Below are 20,178 nucleotides of genomic sequence, written 5' to 3'. Positions count from 1 at the left end.
AATTCACTATCTCAAAAAATTAGAATACATCATAAGACCAATAAAAAAAACATTTTTAGTGAATTGTTGGCCTTCTGGAAAGTATGTTCATTTACTGTATATGTACTCAATACTTGGTAGGGGCTCCTTTTGCTTTAATTACTGCCTCAATTCGGCGTGGCATGGAGGTGATCAGTTTGTGGCACTGCCGAGGTGGTATGGAAGCCCAGGTTTCTTTGACAGTGGCCTTCAGCTCATCTGCATTTTGTGGTCTCTTGTTTCTCATTTTCCTCTTGACAATTCTCTATGGGGTTCAGGTCTGGTGAGTTTGCTGGTCAGTCAAGCACACCAACACCATGGTCATTTAACCAACTTTTGGTGCTTTTGGCAGTGTGGGCAGGTGCCAAATCCTGCTGGAAAATTAAATCAGCATCTTTAAAAAGCTGGTCAGCAGAAGGAAGCATGAAGTGCTCCAAAATTTCTTGGTAAACGGGTGCAGTGACTTTGGTTTTCAAAAAACACAATGGACCAACACCAGCAGATGACATTGCACCCCAAATCATCACAGACTGTAGAAACTTAACACTGGACTTCAAGCAACTTGGGCTATGAGCTTCTCCACCCTTCCTCCAGACTCTAGGACCTTGGTTTCCAAATGAAATACAAAACTTGCTCTCATCTGAAAAGAGGACTTTGGACCACTGGGCAACAGTCCAGTTCTTCTCCTTAGCCCAGGTAAGACGCCTCTGACGTTGTCTGTGGTTCAGGAGTGGCTTAACAAGAGGAATACGACAACTGTAGCCAAATTCCTTGACATGTCTGTGTGTGGTGGCTCTTGATGCCTTGACCCCAGCCTCAGTCCATTCCTTGTGAAGTTCACCCAAATTCTTGAATCGATTTTGTTTGACAATCCTCATAAGGCTGCGGTTCTCTCGGTTGGTTGTGCATCTTTTTCTTCCACACTTTTTCCTTCCACTCAACTTTCTGTTAACATGCTTGGATACAGCACTCTGTGAACAGCCAGCTTCTTTGGCAATGAATGTTTGTGGCTTACCCTCCTTGTGAAGGGTGTCAATGATTGTCTTCTGGACAACTGTCAGATCAGCAGTCTTCCCCATGATTGTGTAGCCTAGTGAACCAAACTGAGAGACCATTTTGAAGGCTCAGGAAACCTTTGCAGGTGTTTTGAGTTGATTAGCTGATTGGCATGTCACCATATTCTAATTTGTTGAGATTAGTCACAAAATCATCACAATTAAAAGAACCAAAGACTTAAACTACTTCAGTCTGTGTGCATTGAATTTATTTAATACACGAGTTTCACAATTTGAGTTGAATTACTGAAATAAATGAACTTTTCCACGACATTCTAATTTATTGAGATGCACCTGTATATATATATATATATATATATATATATATATATATATATATATATATATATATCAGTACTGTGCAAAAGTTTTAGGCACTTGTGAAAAATGTTATACACACACACACACATATATGTATGTATATTCTGAAAGTAGAGTTCACATTTTAGAGAATTACATTAATCAAAAGCAAAGAAAACAAGTTTAAAAGAGAAACACAATTTTGATTGTAGATCACAAATATGATTTAGCAAATCAGACAACCTGCTTTTTCCATTACAGCTTTATTAAGTGCATGCCACTGAAGAGACTAATAGTCTATAACTCACAGCCTCGTTGTCATTCCCATCAAAAATTAAAGATTGAGCTACTGTGAATAAGGTCTATAGCTTGAAAATCCATCCGCCTACATTGGGTCTGTGTGCCGATGTCAACAAACTAGGATAGGGCAACTCAATTAAACCTTTAGCAGCACTTTGAATTGTTTAACACAACTGAACTTAAGTGGTCTTTGACCCCTTTTGTGCGACCTTCAAATGAAACTCGATAAGTACAAACACTACAGTGCATTTCAGAGGTAATTAACTTGCTACACCAGTTTTGACTAGTCATGTCTAATGTTTTCCTCCATAATCAGGAGGGTATCAAAAAGTAAGTGGTTGTGACATTGGGTAACAGTTGATAGACTACCAGACTGCTGAGTAATCTAACAGTGAGAACTGAAAGCATCCCCTGATGTTGTGTCCTGTTTGAAAGCACTGCAGACACACATCATCTATCATTCCACTTTTTCCCAAGAAACCCTCGCAAACATGCCCAAACAAGTTGCATTCATTACTAGTGTTTAAGGTGCTCCACATGCTCAGTTTCCCACCCCTATGGATAAACAGGGTCAACATTTAACCCGAGGCACTTTCTGCATGCTTGCCCTAAAGTTGCACTACCCTGCCTTGGATTGAATTTTACACGGATGTAGATGTGTCTCAGACCATAAGTGCAAGATTCATTACGCTGACAATTTCACACTACAACAATAAATGATATGGGTTACACACTTTAAACCGGGCTTCCTTACTACAGACAGGATTATAGTATGAATTCTTTATGAAAATAAACAGAGTTCTCCAGGCTTGAATATTCTTCACTCCAACCTTACAGAGTCCACAAAAGCAATTTACCATAGATATGGGGCAAGTACAGACACCTTGTAGCAGCGTAGCATGCCTTTAGTCTAGCATATAGGCATGTTATGCATGATTCAGAGCCTATAGGGTTGATTCACGCAGTTATGTTAAGGACTGGCTTAGCTATGCCGAGAGACACGTTTAGCAGTCCTGGGCCCCTCTCCTGACCCATCCCCCACCACTATACTTACAACTGGACTTGCCTCCCTGCATTCCACTGAACACATTCCCTTCCCCGCTAACCTGCGACAAGGGAGGGTCCAAGTCGTGTACCTTTATTTTGGCCCTTCTATCCTTGGATTTATCTACAAAACAACCTATCACATAGTGGAATAAGAAAGCAAACTTACAATCTGATCATGAATATTGGTCGACCAACATGGGGTTTTAATGGCCAATGCGGATACTATATCTAGAGTACAGGATAGTCCATATAATGCAGATACATATATTACAATTTAACAGTGGCAAATAAGATGTAGCAAATAATTTCTGAATTTAGTCTTTTATTCCATTGCACTAGTTTGCATTCCCACAAGGTTTTAAAAACCATGGTTAATATACCACAAATTAACCATGATGTTAATATAGTAAAACTAGCAATGGTTTTTTTTTTTTTTTTTTTGGCAAAACAATTATTTTGTTACCATTGGTTTTCCTGTATTACTATGATTTAAAAGAATATTCTGGCTTCAATACAAGTTTAGCTCATTTGACAGCATTATGTTGATTGCCCCCAAAATTAATTTCGACTCGTCCCTCTTTTTCTTTAAAAAAAGCAAAAATAAAACTTACGATGGAAGTGAATGGGGCCAGTTTTTGGAGGGTTAAAAGGCAGAAATGTGAAGTTTATAATGTTATAAAAGCACTTACATTAATTCTACTGTTAAAACTTGAGTATTATTTGAGCTGTAAAGTTGTTTAAATAGTCGTTTTTACGTTCATTTTAGGGTTTTAATGTTTACGCCGTTACGTTATGGCAATGAAGTTGTATAATTGGATAGCACTACATGGAAAAGGTTAGTAAGTGATTTTACCACACTAAAATCATGTTAAAATGGATATTGTTGGCTATACTTTTGAAATAGGGAGTATTTTAACATTTACCTTAATTGGGCCCATTCCCTTCCATTGTAAGTTCCTCACTGTACCCAGATTTTTTCTTTCTTTCATTTTTTTTTTTATTTATTTTTTTTTAGAAAAAGTAGTGGCAAATCAAAATATATTTTTGTGGTAATCAGTATTATGCCACAAATGCTGTTGATTAAGCTTAACTTGTATTAAACCTGGAATATTCCTTTAACCACAAATATCATGCTTAAAATATGGTGTAATGGTAAATGTTGTGGTTATGGTTTTATTACAAATACCATAGTTGAACTATAGTTACTCAAGTAAATCCATGGCCAATTTTTGTAAGGTAGTGAAGGGGAATGCAAAACATATTGCGAGGGAAGGCAAACATATTTGAGAAAATACATATCCTCCCTGTTCTCTAAAGGGGCTCTCTAATATTTACTCAGAATTCATGAAAACATTTTTTTTAAATAAATAAAATAAATACAAAATAAATATATATATATATTAGAAAACACAAAATGTCATCCAACTGAGCAGTTATGGGTAGATGCAGTTAATCTCAAAATAGCTAAATATTAGCCAATTAATCGGCCAGGCCAATACATTGGTCTATCACTGATCATGATGTTCATGTACAGTAGACACCATCTAATCCCCAGACCTCAAAACAAATAATGCCTGAACTCAACTTTAAGTCCACAAAGTGCTGCTTTTATTGATGAAACAGGTATAATACACAAGTTACAGTTGGAGGTTAACGTAAAGGGAAATAAGGAGCCCTTCTATACCGTCACTTTTTTTTCCCAGCATTGCCTTGACAGTTGAGTATAGGCGGAGGCTAAATGCTATGACAATACTATTGCACTGCTAGAATGGATGGTACAGTAGTGCAACATCGTCAAAGCAGCTGACCTCAGCACATCAGCACGTGGACATGGGGACAGCCATCTTCTTTGGCCAATGACTATTTGCAGGCTATTCCTCATTTAAAATGTTACAGTTAGAGTTTCCGCCTTGAAACTGGCATGTCTTTAGAAGTGTATCTAGTACAACATTTTTATACTTAGCAATAAAGTGCATGCAGCACCAGCAACATTAAAATGAAAAGAATTCATCTTTGCCAATGTCTATGGGTTTCAAATATAAAAAAATCCATTTACATCTTTATTTTACAATTATAACTAATACTTTCATGAATCTGATAGAAAGCAATTTGGCAAAACAACTGACAATAATGTAAAAAAAAAAAAAAAAAGGCACAGTGTTTCAGTATTAAAGCAATAGTTTACCCCAAAACTAAACGTCTTTCATCATTAACTCACCTTCCTGTTATTCCAAAATTGAGGACATATAAAACTAGATGTTAAGTATTATGTAAGTCTCAGTCACCACTCACTATCATTGCATCTTTTTTTCCATGCAATGTAACTGAATGCTGTCATTCTGGTTTGAAACAACCCAAGGGTGAGTAAATGATGACAGAATTTTACAGGTTTTCAGGTCTGTGCATACTCACTGTATCTCTGCATGAATAATGTCAAACCATGAGTGGGGTGAAAGGTTAAGGCAATAGTGGGAGGTGGAGGTCTCTGTTCTGTCAGCCAATGCCCTTTTAATATTGCACTGCTCTTCTGATTGGCCAGTAGTACAACAGAAAAAGGGCAATGGACAAAAACATGATCAATATCAGAGTTTCTTGACTTTAGTTCTCAATGCATATTTGACAAGAAAATCTAGAAAAAGAGTTAATTTAAAGTTTGAGCATCGAATTCCAGGAAATGCTTCTGTAGAAATTTAAATCACTAAAATATAACACAAATCCAAATAATTAATGGTTTACAAGACTCCAAGTAAATGACAATCAATTAAACAAACTTAAAAATAATCATATCAATAAAAACAAAGTATTCCAATAACATTTAACACTGAAAGCTTTACATTTTTCCCCACATATTTCCTTTATGGTTTGCCTCTTTGTGGGACACTGCTTTAAAATGAAACATATTTTTAACAATATTTTGTTCTGGTTTTAACAGTACAATTTCATTATTGAAAAAGAGTACAGTGTCTTTCTGATCTAACTTTAACTTCATTAGTATCTTGGGCAGACATGTCATGAGAACATTGACATTCTTAGTTCCTCATAGTATTCCACTAATGTATTCCTGAAACGACTGGAATGCGTTTATATATATATATATATATATATATATATATATATATATAGCCTATACATATACACACACACACACACACACATACATTACAGCTGCATAAGATTAAATCGAAACAAAGGTTTTCAGAAAGTATAGTAAATAACGAGGCACTTATTTTGGTCTTCGAATATGTACAAAGTGCAGATGACAGATTTAAAACAAGATTTAGGAAATTATGTCACGTTTGAAACGTTTTAAAACAAGACATTTAAACGTGTTAATTTATACGTTCAATGAGGCGCTACCAAAGTGAGGAAACGATGTTTAACAGGTTGTCAAACAATAAAGTTAACATGAAAACTGCATTTTAAAGGCACGTGGACAATCATAAGAAACTTTCTTCGTTAAATTTACAAGAATTAATTTTAAATGCAATGTGATTCCGTTTATAACGCCGACTTTTACTTGCACGTTTTTGTTTAGTTCGGATTAAATATAAATAATCAGTGGCTCAACTAAACTTTTGCAGGAAACGAATTTAGTATTGACTCGATCACGGTAGTTTCCATAACCCTCACATTCACACTGTTTTAAAGGTAAATCCTACCTGATCACACCGTCAGCGCGTGCATTTAACTGCCTATAAAGCCGAATGTTCATCTGTTCTTAGTAAACATACATTAAGCACATAAATGTTGTACGCTATAGAAAGGATTTGTTCGCACCCAGTGTTTGGTTGCACAAGGTCCCGCTGCGCGTGAAAACCATCAGTTAATTCTGCACATGAGCTTCTGTTCGTCCTATCCACCCCAAACTCTCCTTTACGCCCTACAGCTCCCGCCATTTCCGCCCAATGATCCCAAATTCTTGGAAATTTCATGAATGGTAGTTTAGCTAACCACGGGAGGGACGCTCCGTCAAAAAAAAAAAAAAAAAACTAAGTGAGAAAAAAGAAGAGAGGGAGAGAGTGAGAGAAGAGGAAAAGTTGAGGAAAAGATGCAAAACCTGGACGCCTTCCTCTCCACTTCTGTTTTTCAAAGGATGTGTGCGTGTAGACTCTCCGTTTTCAAGAGTACAAAGTAAAAAAAGAAATAATAATCTTTAGGTTTAGAGAAATAAATGCGGAAATGTAAAGACTCGCGGCCTTCCAGCGTCAAGACTCCATCTTTGACTAGTTGACATTCAGATCAAGCAGAAGCGAATGCCTCATTTGCATGCGCCGCGCTGATTGGTCCGTTCCTGCGCTAGTCTCTGGCGTATGACGAGCCATTGGTTGAATTCTCAGCTCTTCTGCGTGCCGACTTGTCCTGTGATTGGACGCGAATCTGATGCCGCCGCTGCATACTTAAATTGAACAACAAGTACGCGACGCGCTGTGGCCCATTCACAAATTTTTCATCACCACAGTCCGCTCCTGTCCAGCGTGACACTACTACTGTACTGAAAGTTAATATTTACGTTCAGAATTACAAGCGCATGCGTTTTATATTTATATATTTATATTTCATATCAGTATCTATAAAGCCAGTAACTTCCCGTTTTCTCTTTTTATTATTATCTCTATTGACTACTAAAGTATAGAACGTTTATATGAATAATATTTGAATATTTTGTGTTGTTGTTTATATTTATATGGCTATTGAACTAAATCAAACACAAGGTTTACAACAGACAACGTCATATCACATGAATTATTCAATGAAGTATGTATTTATTATTTTACAAAATTAAAATACACTGAGAACATTTTAAAACTAGAAACTTCAAAAATGTTTAAACCCATTTAAAATATTTGGTAACATTTTACAATAAGGTTGTATTCACAATAGTTAACATGAACTAACACTTAAGAATTGTACAGCATTTCTTAATCTTGCTTAATGTTAATTTCACAATATAGGCCTACTAATATCTATCTATCTATCTATCTATCTATCTATCTATCTATCTATCTATCTATCTATCTATATATATAAAATGAACATAAGTTAATGCAATATGAACATTAACAAACAATGAAAAGTATTGTTTTGATAAATTCAAATTAACCAAGATTAATTTTGTTGTAAAAAATCCTTGCTCTTTGATACCTAATACAATTACTAATGAAAACAAATACAACCTTATTATTGAGTTTATCAAATATTTTAATACATCATTTTAATGCATTAGTTAATATATTAAGTATCATGAACTAACAATGAACAATACATTTACAGCATTTATTTGTTAATAGTGATTTATAAATATACCATTGAACATTGTTAGTTCATAGTGCATTAACTAATGTTAATGTATACAACTTTTAATGTTACAAATGTATTAGTACATGTAAATTAACAATTAATGTAAATGTACTTGTTGTATTTATTGTTAGTTCATATTAACTATTTTGTTAACTAATATTAACATATACTAATTCATTGTGAAGTATTAGCAATATTTTAAATTTTTCAGGGGAGTATCTTTCTCTTATGAGGCATCCTTAAACAGTAATGCAACATGGATCAAAGGATGAACTTTTGCCAGATTGCAGCGGTTCGGGCTATGGTGCTGGGCTGAACCAGAAGGGCTGGTCCTGGGAGGTGCCCCAGTCCTCAGTTAGCTTTGATTGACATCAGGAGGAGGGTAGTGGGCTGTGAAATGTGGCATTCTTGGCCAAGGGAGCTGAAGTAATGGTATTGTTTGGTGGGAAAGGGCCCATTTCCCCCCATCCCTCTCTCTGTCCCCCCAATCTAAAGGGATCTGATTGTTCCGTTATTCTGTAAAAAAGTGTCTGATGTGAGCAAGAGCAATGCATTCAACAGACTGCGAAGAAAAAGAGAAGAGATGTTCTTCCTCTGTCTATCTGTTGCTCAGTCTCTAGTGTCCACTCAAGAGATGCACCTTGACTGTTTTATCACACATTACAAGTTGATAGATTTCTTTTTAACAAGTACACAATTTCTTTAATAGGATTCTTTTTTTCTTTTTTTTAACATGCAAATCAAACTGGATTTTAAACAAAATACTCATTACTGTTGTCACATTAAGCTTTTTGTTAATCATTTGCATACATGCACACTTTTGACCAAAAGCCCTTTGATATGTTGTGTAGGTGGATTCCCTTTAATGGTTATACGGTTATCATGTCATGTCCTGTCCAAGGGTTGATGTGCAACTCAAAAACATGCATGTTGCTGGCTTTTAAAATACCCAACATTTAGAGAAAAATTACTTTAACAGTTTACAAACTCATTAATTAAAATAAATAAATAAATAAATAAAAAATGTTATTAATGTAATTGCCCATTTGGCATTTTAGAAAACCTGAAAAAAAAAACTTGGCAAAGATTTACCACAATGTTATTTAGAAAGACAATGCAAATGTATTTATATCTAAACAGAAAATGAAAAACAAACAAATATAATTTATTTTTGCCCTTTGGAAAGCACACAAAACTGTTCAAATAAATTATGATTGAAGAATTGTATTTGTTTTAAGAGTTATTAAATGTATATACAGTAACAAAATTGTTTGCAAGCATACAATCAAAATGTACACAACACAAAGCAGGAATGTTATTCGAAAGAAAAGAGTTGTGTAGATATTTCTAAAATACTGTAATACATTTGTTATGAAATAAAATACATTTTTATTGTATTCAATTAAAAAATACGTTTTCTATTTAAAATTGACTGAAAAATAACAACAAAATTACAACTAAATACATTTTAAAGAAATGATTTAGAAATGAATGTTATATAGAAAAAAAACACTGATTTAAATTTATTGGGTCGGATTTCATAATTGTTTTGTTTCATATTCTGCAACCAATTTTACATATGTTTGATTTTACAGTACAAAAGACACCTTACCAATTAGGCTTTTTATTATTATTATTATTATTATTATTATTATTATTATTATTATTATATAGAATAATTATTTGAAAAACTATTAGGGTAATTATAAGATAAAATGTAACAATTTTTTTTAACAAATACAGAATAAATATGAACATATTTGAACAGAAAGAATGAAATTGCACAGTAAAATAAATTACATTTACAAATCATTGACTACACTGAACATAATTAAAAAAAAACTGGTAACTACACACAAACATAATTAAATAACAGCATTTGAAAAGGATTTCTTTTAGTGAAGAAGCATTTTTACATTTCTCTCAAGTCAGATTGTAATCATCTATTTCAGATCACATTTCTCTCAACAAGGTTTTGATTTTATAAATAAATAAAATATCAAAGTATATTCATTTCCACAAGCCGGTGAGGAAAATCCATTGGGTTCTTTAAAGTTCTGATAATGTCTTTACAACTGAATATTCATACTTGAAAAAAGGAGTGAAAATGACACAAACATCTGATGTTAAATTTGGTTGGTAAATTGTCTAAATGTTGCCCTGAGATCCATTCTGAATTACAATAACATTAGGCAGAAATGTCCTTGAAAAACAAGGTAATACTGACACATTCTTGCTTTTTCAAAGAATAATTAGGGTTAGCAGAAACATCTTCCTCTTTCTTTGTACAGTTTGTAAAGACTCACTTTGCAACTTTAAAAGCATTTTGATGTAAAATCCTAAAACACAGGTTTTTCATTTTATTCGTTAAAACACATACAGATACAGATGCCTCCTGGCTCCTTCTCCAGCAATCATACCTGAACTGTGTTGCAAACAGAGAACAGCAAACCTTTGAGACCTGGGAGGTATACGGGTTTGTTTTCTTTCTTTACCCCTAATTCCCTTCCTCCAAAAATTCTTCCTCTGCCCTTTAACCTTTCCTTGCCTACCCTCTTCTTTTCCATCCCCTGCCTCTCTCTCAGTCACTCACACTTTGGTTTGTCCCCCAACAGAACCGAGAAACACAACTGTGACTGATAGTCATTGATCATTTCCCCAAGCAAAACAGCAGGTTAATGGATTATCTTTTCCTATCGCCATCACAGTGGGTGGTGATGCAAACCCCTTTGAGATTCACCACCTCCCCACCTCCAGCACTGAGCCTTTTCTACCCCCCTTTTTTTACTTAAGAAGTGTTCGCTACCCTTTCCACCCTAAATTGGGTGTACTGAGCACACGCCCGACATTCCAGCTGTGTGGGTGGCAGTTCAAAGCAGGGTGAGGAGTTTTGCAAGCTGATCGTCACAAACATCCCCGAGATCACTGAATTAAGCTGTGCATTTTCTGTCGGTGGACTGAAAATGTTGATTATGTTGATTTTTTTGCTTTCCTTGCCCCTAAACCACATTTTCAAAGGATAGTGTGACATTTCACTAATAACCAGGGAGTTGTGCTGCAACAAAAATAACTATAAACAACAGAAATCCATAATCCATAAATGGATGTTTTTAAGGGTTAGATGGAATTAATAAATAATAATTCTGTCAAAGACACCTACATTTATTTGTTCAGAGAATACATTTACTAAGAATTAATTGGCAGCACCTGTAGTAATGTTAGTTGAAATGTCCCAGTGTGACATGCTTTACTCCATCTAAAATGATTTTAAACTGTATTTTGTACGCAGCTTTAATGACCTCATTAATTGAGAGAATATTTGTAGTTTTGAAAATCAGTCTCACACCGCAGAACCACTGAAATGAACTAGTAAAGGCAAAAGCTGATTAAAAATGAGAGAAAACTTAAAATATATAGTAGTTTACATCCATCATGATGTTGATAAAAAAAAAAGTCCATGGACATTTTTATGTGGTTATGCATCAACTACCTAAATAACACTTAAGCCACCGGTCCAAGGTGCATTCTCGCCCATGTGTTTCTCAGTAGCTCTTGTAGAAAAACTCCAATCCGTGAACTGAACTTCAGAGGAATTCCTCACTTCATTTCACAGAATACATGCGGAATGTACATGGGGGTCAAAGGGCAATGGGCGAGGGGGGGCAGGCAGATCTTATTTGTACAAGCCCTGAGGGTTGGGGGGAGGAGCTCTAGACATTACCTATAATCAAAACATCCACATACTGCCTGCCTTCATCAGTCCACTACAGTAACTCTACACCTCTCTGTGAAGTATTTACATGTCTTGTATAAAGCATACCTGCACATGCACTTGCAATATTTTGAAGAGCAAACAGTTTGTCTTCATACAATGGAACATGCTTTGATAGTTTTAGCTGCTGTAATGTGCAAATAAAGTGTTATCCTAGACTGAATAAAGTCATTTGTTTATTACAAATAAAGTGCTCACTTTTAAAGAGGATTTAAAAGCAGAAATGTGAAGCTCGTATTTTTGTTTAAGCAAATATGAATTCTTACCGAACATTGTTATATTTGAGCTTCAAAGCTGTCTAAATTGTAATTTTTGTAATGGGACTACTGTCCTACGCCACTGCATGGATGTCATTTCTGTGTTTTCTTTATGTAAAGTCTTTTTTTGTATTCTTGTGTGTATCGTAAATTGCAAGGTTTACTGTATGTACATGGTCATGACAGGAATTATATATTATATTAGATGTAATTTTGCAGAGACAAGGTTAGAAAGTGATTCTGTCACACTTCAGTCTCACTGTAACATGTATAATGTTTAAGTCTTGTGACTTTACTTTCTAAACAGTGTGTATTTTAATGTTAATTGAGTTGGCCCATTTACTACTTCAGAAACCACGATTTTGTTTTTAAAGTGAGGGATGACTCAAAATTATTTCCCTTATTATTGACATTATGCCACAAGTCCCAATCGCATGCTGAACTCATAATTTGCACTAGTTAACCAGATGGAAAATCATAAATATCCTACAAGTTAGCTTGTACAAAAACATGTGACTTTAATTCCCATACAGAAAAACCAACCAACGAACACAACTTCAAATCATAAATTCCTGAATCTAACCACTAACCCCAAACCTAAACCTAACCAGGATTTTAATTTTGAAACTGTCAATATGAGGCCACAGCCTTTCTGCATTTTTCCGTACAAGCAAGTGAAAATTCTCTCATCATTTACTCACCCAGATGTGTGTGACTTACTTTCTTCTGCTGAACACAAATGAAGATTTTTAGAAGAATATTTCAGCTCTGTAGGTCCATACAATACCAGTGAATGGGTACCAAAATGTTAAAGGTCAAAATATCACATAGAGACAGTATAAAAGTAACCCATACAACTCCAGTGGTTTAATCCATGTCTCCAGAAGTGATATGATAGATATGGGTGAGAAAACAGATCAATATTTAAGTCCTTTTTTACTATAATGAATGTCAGACACATCTGGGAAGGCATGAGGGTGAGTAAATGATGAATTTTCATTTTTGGGTGAACTATCCCTTTAAGTAAACAAAAAAAGTCAGCCTGATCTCTTGAAAATTACATGACTGTGGCAACATTTTTGCTAAATGAAATTATGTGTCTAAAAATCTAGTTTAAAACACTTGTGTCAAGTTCTCAGAAATATAATCTTTGTGTCCAATTTGATTTCATATATTTTGGGGAAAAAAACTGACACTTTAAAATTGTCATATGGTGTGACCATCAAGTAAAAAGTATTATAATAATTTCTTTGCACCTTGAATACATGAGATTATAAACAACTTATTCATTCATTTCCTAAATGTTTTCAAACACATTTATCAAGGTAAAAAAAAAAATAGATTTTTTTATTTTTTATTTACCATGTTGGTTTCACCCAATAACTTTGATTTGGTGGACAAAAGCATTTTTAAATATGAATTATATTTTAGAACAATTATTTCATTGCTTTTTTTTAAATAACAATAAAACATTATTCTTGCCAATATTTCTTTTTTCAATAATTTCAGCTTTTAATGAGACTGACTTTTTTTCTCTGACATCACATGACATTTTTTACTTTAACCCCAAGAAAAAATATCAGTATGGCTTTAAACTCAGAAATTGAAATAAGCTCATCATAGAAGAGGTGTATTCAAGTAAATGGTTTGTGTGAATTGCATTTTTTTTTTTATTTGATTTTTTTTTTAATGTATTTTTTATTTAATAGATTTGGACAAAAATGAGCATCATTTCATTGACCCTTATGACACATGGCCATAATATGCACATGTTACCCTCTGTTATTGTATTTTATGATGAATTTTGTGAAAATAATCCACATTATGATCATGAAAAAGGTTTTTTTCTAGATCGCTCGCTCACAGTCACATACACACATTTTTCTACTCCAAAAACTGAACTAGTATAAAGGAAGTTTGGGCTGTTTCTATGAAGGATGCTTAAACAGTGGTGTAAGAAAACTAGATGTTATATACGATAAAGGGGTCTGAGTTTGGTTCTTTTAAAGATGATCCAAGTGTGAAAACAAAAGTCCTTGAACTGTTATCTTGGCCATTTTTGAAAGTGTGCGAAACTTTTGAAAACTTGCATTACCTTCAGCGGCATAACTTTCATGTGAACACTAGGAAGGACAAGTCAGCCCATCGCTAAACTCCGACATACCTGTTTGTCGTGTTTTTTAAAAAAAAACCTGGAGTCTTTTCTCAGTGGAGAGAGAACTCGTGTGCGCATGGTTGCCAGATTGCGGGACTAAAGTGTCACCCTGGCAGAATATTTCCAAACTGTTTCCAAACGTGTCAAGATCTAATTGGGGGATTTCACCTATTGAAATCTGGCAACCACACACATGTCGAAATCTAATTCTGACTGGCTTATCGCCCTTACTTAAAGTCTTTTATTTATCAAATGTAGAAAATTGAATATTTTACTTCCATGATTAGTTCCAAGTAATGCAATTAGCACAATTGATGGAAAGGGGGGGATGGTGGTTTTAGAAGGGGGATGCTTTTTGGTATTTCTCGCAACAAGGGGGATGGCATCCCCTCGCATTCCCCCTCAGCTCGAGCCCTGCTTACGATTTTGCCAGCTTGTAAACTGAAACAAATTATATGAGTTCATCATAAGACTAAGTTTTCTGGAACATTCCTTTAACTAATGTCAATTAGTAAAATTAGTGTACCTACCCTTACAATAATCGAGAGTTCATGGCAAATTTGCTGCAAACTTGCCACAGAATGATCACTGATAATTTTCACATTCAAATGAGCTTTGTGGCAAACTAGAGCAAATTGTCCACTGTTGCCAAAGGTTTGCCGGAGGTTCGCCACTACCGGCGAAGAGCTGCAAACTCAAAAGATAATTTGCATGTGACAACAACAAGCGACAAATTTGCGGCTAGTTTAGGTTTTATGTTAGGGTAGTGGTCTTGTGACGTAGGGGCATTTTTACATTATTAAATCCGAGCACTGGTTTTGTGGTATACAATGGTTTTCTCAATCTAAAACATCCTATCCCCCCACAGAAATTAGTATGATATCAAAATATGGTTTTAAAAAAATTATTCACACTTAGTTTAATCCCTCACTGAGCAATGGCTAGCTCTTTATTTCCTTCGGTTTAGTTGAGTACTTTTTTCTTAAATGACAACTGAAGCATATCCATTTCCAAGTTAATTACAACATATCAGAATCAACACTGTAATATTCTGTCTATTGAGATGTTTGGTCAGCCATTATTTTCCCTGTTGAAACATGAATGTATTATGATCTTCAGTAGGAAAATGGGTTCTCGGCCTTCACAATTTAGAAACTTTAATTGGGGATTCAATGTTTAATTAACAAGGAAACGTTTCCAGGTTAAGATACTGCTTCCAGATTAAGATTAACGGTCACTTATGTTTTCTCACACAACTATCTTGCATGGTAAAACAGTTGATTCGTGTGAGTACTCAGTAACCCCTCTCTGTGCTCTTGTTGTGTTAAGACTGGCTGACACAGCACACATCACATGCACGAGAGGCCATTTTCCCTCAGCACATCTTCTCTCTTTGCACGAGAAGTGACGTCACAACACTGCGTCACGCGACACTAAATTGGACAATTAATAATGAAGAATTATTCAGCCAGAAATCTATGATTAAGAACGACATTTTGAATCAACTTTACCTAAATAGCACTGTTATTCGCTGTTATTATTAATAAATTATTCAACTGTACAGCTAGTAATCTATTTTCACAAGGCAGTCTTTTCCACATTTACTTTCGGTTCTAGCAATACTAGTTTATAATTGTATTGTTTATCTATTTATTTATTTTGGTAAAGAGGAATACTATTAAAAAAAAGCACACGGAATGTTGCAGTATCACAAAATATATGACCACAGCGGCAGCTAGCGACAGGATGTGGTTGCACTGCCATCTTGTGTTTAGTTTTAAATTGCAACGTGATTGTGACGACAACGCCATTAAAGGTCAGCTAGGTGATTTATATTAACCCTTGTGCGACCTTCGGGATATTTTTGTCTTTTTCATTTTTGTTTTTTCAATCATTTTAGCTGTGTTAATGCCAACGGCATACATTTTGCCAAAGGTGTGTAGTTTTGGGGGGAATTTTGATACTTCAACCTCAGTTCCTAAAATACATCTATAATACACTGTGTACACAAAATAGTTACACTCAGGACCTTCAGGACAAAAATGTCCCCATTGAAACCCATTAAAACTGCAATATTTGATCCCAATGCAATTAAAGCATAAAATCATGAATTCTATGATATTATGCTTTCAATCCAGAGCCCTGGCTTCAAAATTTTAATTTTTATATTTTCCACCAGATGGTGCCATTTTTCTCATGTTTAGCCTATGGAGCAAATACATGCTTTTTTCCTATTTTCTGTTTGCTGTATTACAGAGCACTGTAGGCCTATTGAATAAATGATGCAGCTAAAATTGTGGTGGTGTGTTGGTATGGATGTCAGAGCGTATTTTCTATGTGTGTATTGAGAAATTTGTGTGTGTGTGTGTGTGTGTAAAAAACAACAGTGGCATTATATAAACAAACTGTAATTTAAAGGGTTAAAATCCTGAAAATGATTGAAGATTTGGTAGTTATGATCAGGACTGATGTTGGTTAAAAAAAATTAACTCACTGAAAGTGGAAAATAATATTAATATACAGGTGCATCTCAATAAATTAGAATGTCGTGGAAAAGTTCATTTATTTCAGTAATTCAACTCAAATTGTGAAACTCGTGTATTAAATAAATTCAATGCACACAGACTGAAGTAGTTTAAGTCTTTGGTTCTTTTAATTGTGATGATTTTGGCTCACATTTAACAAAAACCCACCAATTCACTATCTCAAAAAATTAGAATATGGTGACATGCCAATCAGCTAATCAACTCAAAACACCTGCAAAGATTTCTTGAGCCTTCAAAATGGTCTCTCAGTTTGGTTCACTAGGCTACACAATCATGGGGAAGACTGCTGATCTGACAGCTGTCCAGAAGACAATCATTGACACCCTTCACAAGGAGGGTAAGCCACAAACATTCATTGCCAAAGAAGCTGGCTGTTCACAGAGTGCTGTATCCAAGCATGTTAACAGAAAGTTGAGTGGAAGGAAAAAGTGTGGAAGAAAAAGATGCACAACCAACCGAGAGAACCGCAGCCTTATGAGGATTGTCAAGCAAAATCGATCAAGAATTTGGGTGAACTTCACAAGGAATGGACTGAGGCTGGGGTCAAGGCATCAAGAGCCACCACACACAGACGTGTCAAGGAATTTGGCTACAGTTGTCGTATTCCTCTGGTTAAGCCACTCCTGAACCACAGACAACGTCAGAGGCATCTTACCTGGGCTAAGGAGAAGAAGAACTGGACTGTTGCCCAGTGTTCCAAAGTCCTCTTTTCAGATGAGAGCAAGTTTTGTATTTCATTTGGAAACCAAGGTCCTAGAGTCTGGAGGTAGGGTGGAGAAGCTCATAGCCCAAGTTGCTTGAAGTCCAGTGTTAAGTTTCCACAGTCTGTGATGATTTGGGGTGCAATGTCATCTGCTGGTGTTGGTCCATTGTGTTTTTTGAAAACCAAAGTCACTGCACCCGTTTACCAAGAAATTTTGGAGCACTTCAGGCTTCCTTCTGCTGACCAGCTTTTTAAAGATGCTGATTTCATTTTCCAGCAGGATTTGGCACCTGCCCACACTGCCAAAAGCACCAAAAGTTGGTTAAATGACCATGGTGTTGGTGTGCTTGACTGGCCAGCAAACTCACCAGACCTGAACCCCATAGAGAATCTATGGGGTATTGTCAAGAGGAAAATGAGAAACAAGAGACCAAAAAATGCAGATGAACTGAAGGCCACTGTCAAAGAAACCTGGGCTTCCATACCACCTCAGCAGTGCCACAAACTGATCACCTCCATGCCACGCCGAATTGAGGCAGTAATTAAAGCAAAAGGAGCCCCTACCAAGTATTGAGTACATATACAGTAAATGAACATACTTTCCAGAAGGCCAACAATTCACTAAAAATGTTTTTTTTATTGGTCTTATGATGTATTCTAATTTTTTGAGATAGTGAATTGGTGGGTTTTTGTTAAATGTGAGCCAAAATCATCACAATTAAAAGAACCAAAGACTTAAACTACTTCAGTCTGTGTGCATTGAATTTATTTAATACACGAGTTTCACAATTTGAGTTGAATTACTGAAATAAATGAACTTTTCCACGACATTCTAATTTATTGAGATGCACCTGTATAATATGGCAGTTTTTTGATGTGGACATTTTTGTCCTCGAAGGTCCTCTGAGTAACTTTTTTTTTTTTATTGACGCACAAGGGTTAAAAACACTTACATTACCTATATTTAATTTCCTATAAAAACCCCAGACTAACTATAAATATATACATCATACAATACTTCTGTTGGGATACTATGGCAGATGATTGATATCAGATGGTAATATGGTAGTTTAATATGTTTTTGAATGACACCATATTCATGCATGCGACTTACTGCAATTTCAAAGTGCAAAAGCATGTAATAGTGAATATTTAATGAAATGTACTCATGCATAATCCAGGATCAATACAAGTTAAGCTCAACTGACAGCATTTGTGGTATAATGTTGATTTAAAAAAAACAAACAAAAATAAAAAAACACACAAATCTGGTTTACAGTGAGACACTTACAGTGGAAGTGAATGGAGGCCAATTTTTGGAGGGTTTAAAGACAGAAATGTGATGCGTATAATTTGATAAAAACACTTACCCTTTTCTGTTAAAACTCTATTAGCTGTAAAGTTGTTTTTACGGTCGTTTGAGGGTTTACAGTGTTGCATCATGGCTATGAAGTTGTAAAATCATTAACTTTATAACTTTTTTTTTTTTTTTATAACTCATTTCTTGAACACTTTTCATATTTGTACATTTTAGCCAGAAAAATTGACATTTAAATATAGGTTAACCCTATTGTGTGCATTTATTTACTCAACACTATTTATTCAATTTGTGAGATGTTTTTAGTTAATATTTCCGATCCATAATGCTATAAATTATAAAGTATAAATTACAAATTATTAACATATTTAATGAGCTTAATGCTTAAAACGGAGCAGGCCAACTTTTTGGTGAATCGTCTAGATCAGCATTAAAGAGATTTTCTCATCATTTACTCACCCTCCTGCCATTCCAGATGTGTATGCCTTCCTTTCTTCAGCAGAACACAAACAAATATTTCTAGAAGAATATTTCAGCTATGTAGGTCCATACAATGCAAGTGAATTGTGATCAGACCTTTGAAGCTCCAAAAAGCACATAAAGGCAGCATAAAAGTAATCCATACGACTCCAGTGGTTAAACCATGTCTTCAGAAGTGTAGCAATCACTTTGGGTGAGAAATTGATCAATATTTAAATCCCTTTTTACTATAAATCTCCATCTTCACTTTCTTTTTGCCAATTCACATTCATTCAATATCGCCACCTACTTGTCAGGGAAGAGAATTTATAGTAAAAAAGGACTTAAATATTGATCTGTTTCTCATCCACTCTTATCATTTGCTTCAGGCAGATGGGTGGCATTTTCAGAGAGCTGTTTTGAAAACACGTTTATTTTTGCAATTCCGTTTGGTGGCGCAGAAATTAAATGCTTCGGCTTTAAAACAATTCCTTACCCAAAGTATGAGCAATAGTAATACCAAAGTTCCTTTCAAAGCTAAACTGTCTCTGGATATACTGATGCTTGCCTTAGCAAACACCACTATTTAAAGGAGAAGTTCTGAGACTGAGAGAAATGAGAACACTTGAAGATACAGTTAGAGTCATGTTTATTTACAGCAGAATCCTGACTAAAGGAGAATAAAGGGAAGGTTAGGAGAGCTGAAATATTTTCAATACAGCTCATTTGGATCCACGTTTCACTACACTTTAATTTATTTATTCAAGTTTTTATACAGAATCCTTTTGGCTGTTAATGTTGAGAGCCCAACAGAGCTTATCGCCCTCTGCAGGTAGGGAGGACGATGGAGAGAGAAAAAAACAAATAGAAGTACAAAATGAAAATCCACAGCATTAAGGGAAAAGTGGGGAAAAAAATGACAGAATGGGATGAGAAAAAAAAAGGCAATC

The 20,178-nt window shown here is 35.1% G+C and overlaps 1 protein-coding gene across 1 annotated transcript; it reads right to left on the bottom strand.

Annotated features, from left to right (window-relative positions):
* Nucleotides 1-379: 379 nt before the first annotated feature.
* LOC127434021 (uncharacterized) lies at nucleotides 380-1,170 on the bottom strand. Its single transcript, XM_051686443.1, has 2 exons — nucleotides 581-1,170; nucleotides 380-548 (listed from the first exon to the last, which is right to left on the bottom strand). Exons 1-2 carry the CDS (start codon nucleotides 1,131-1,133, stop codon nucleotides 427-429), a joined length of 675 nt encoding a protein of 224 aa, XP_051542403.1. The 5' UTR covers nucleotides 1,134-1,170; the 3' UTR covers nucleotides 380-426.
* Between the last annotated feature and the right edge of the window lie 19,008 nt (nucleotides 1,171-20,178).

The sequence above is a fragment of the Myxocyprinus asiaticus genome, chromosome 43 (genome assembly GCF_019703515.2).
Source record: "Myxocyprinus asiaticus isolate MX2 ecotype Aquarium Trade chromosome 43, UBuf_Myxa_2, whole genome shotgun sequence".
Taxonomy (NCBI): Eukaryota; Metazoa; Chordata; class Actinopteri; order Cypriniformes; family Catostomidae; genus Myxocyprinus; species Myxocyprinus asiaticus.
The sequence above is the reverse complement of the archived record's forward strand: the minus strand, read 5'-3'. Positions and strand labels throughout refer to the sequence as shown.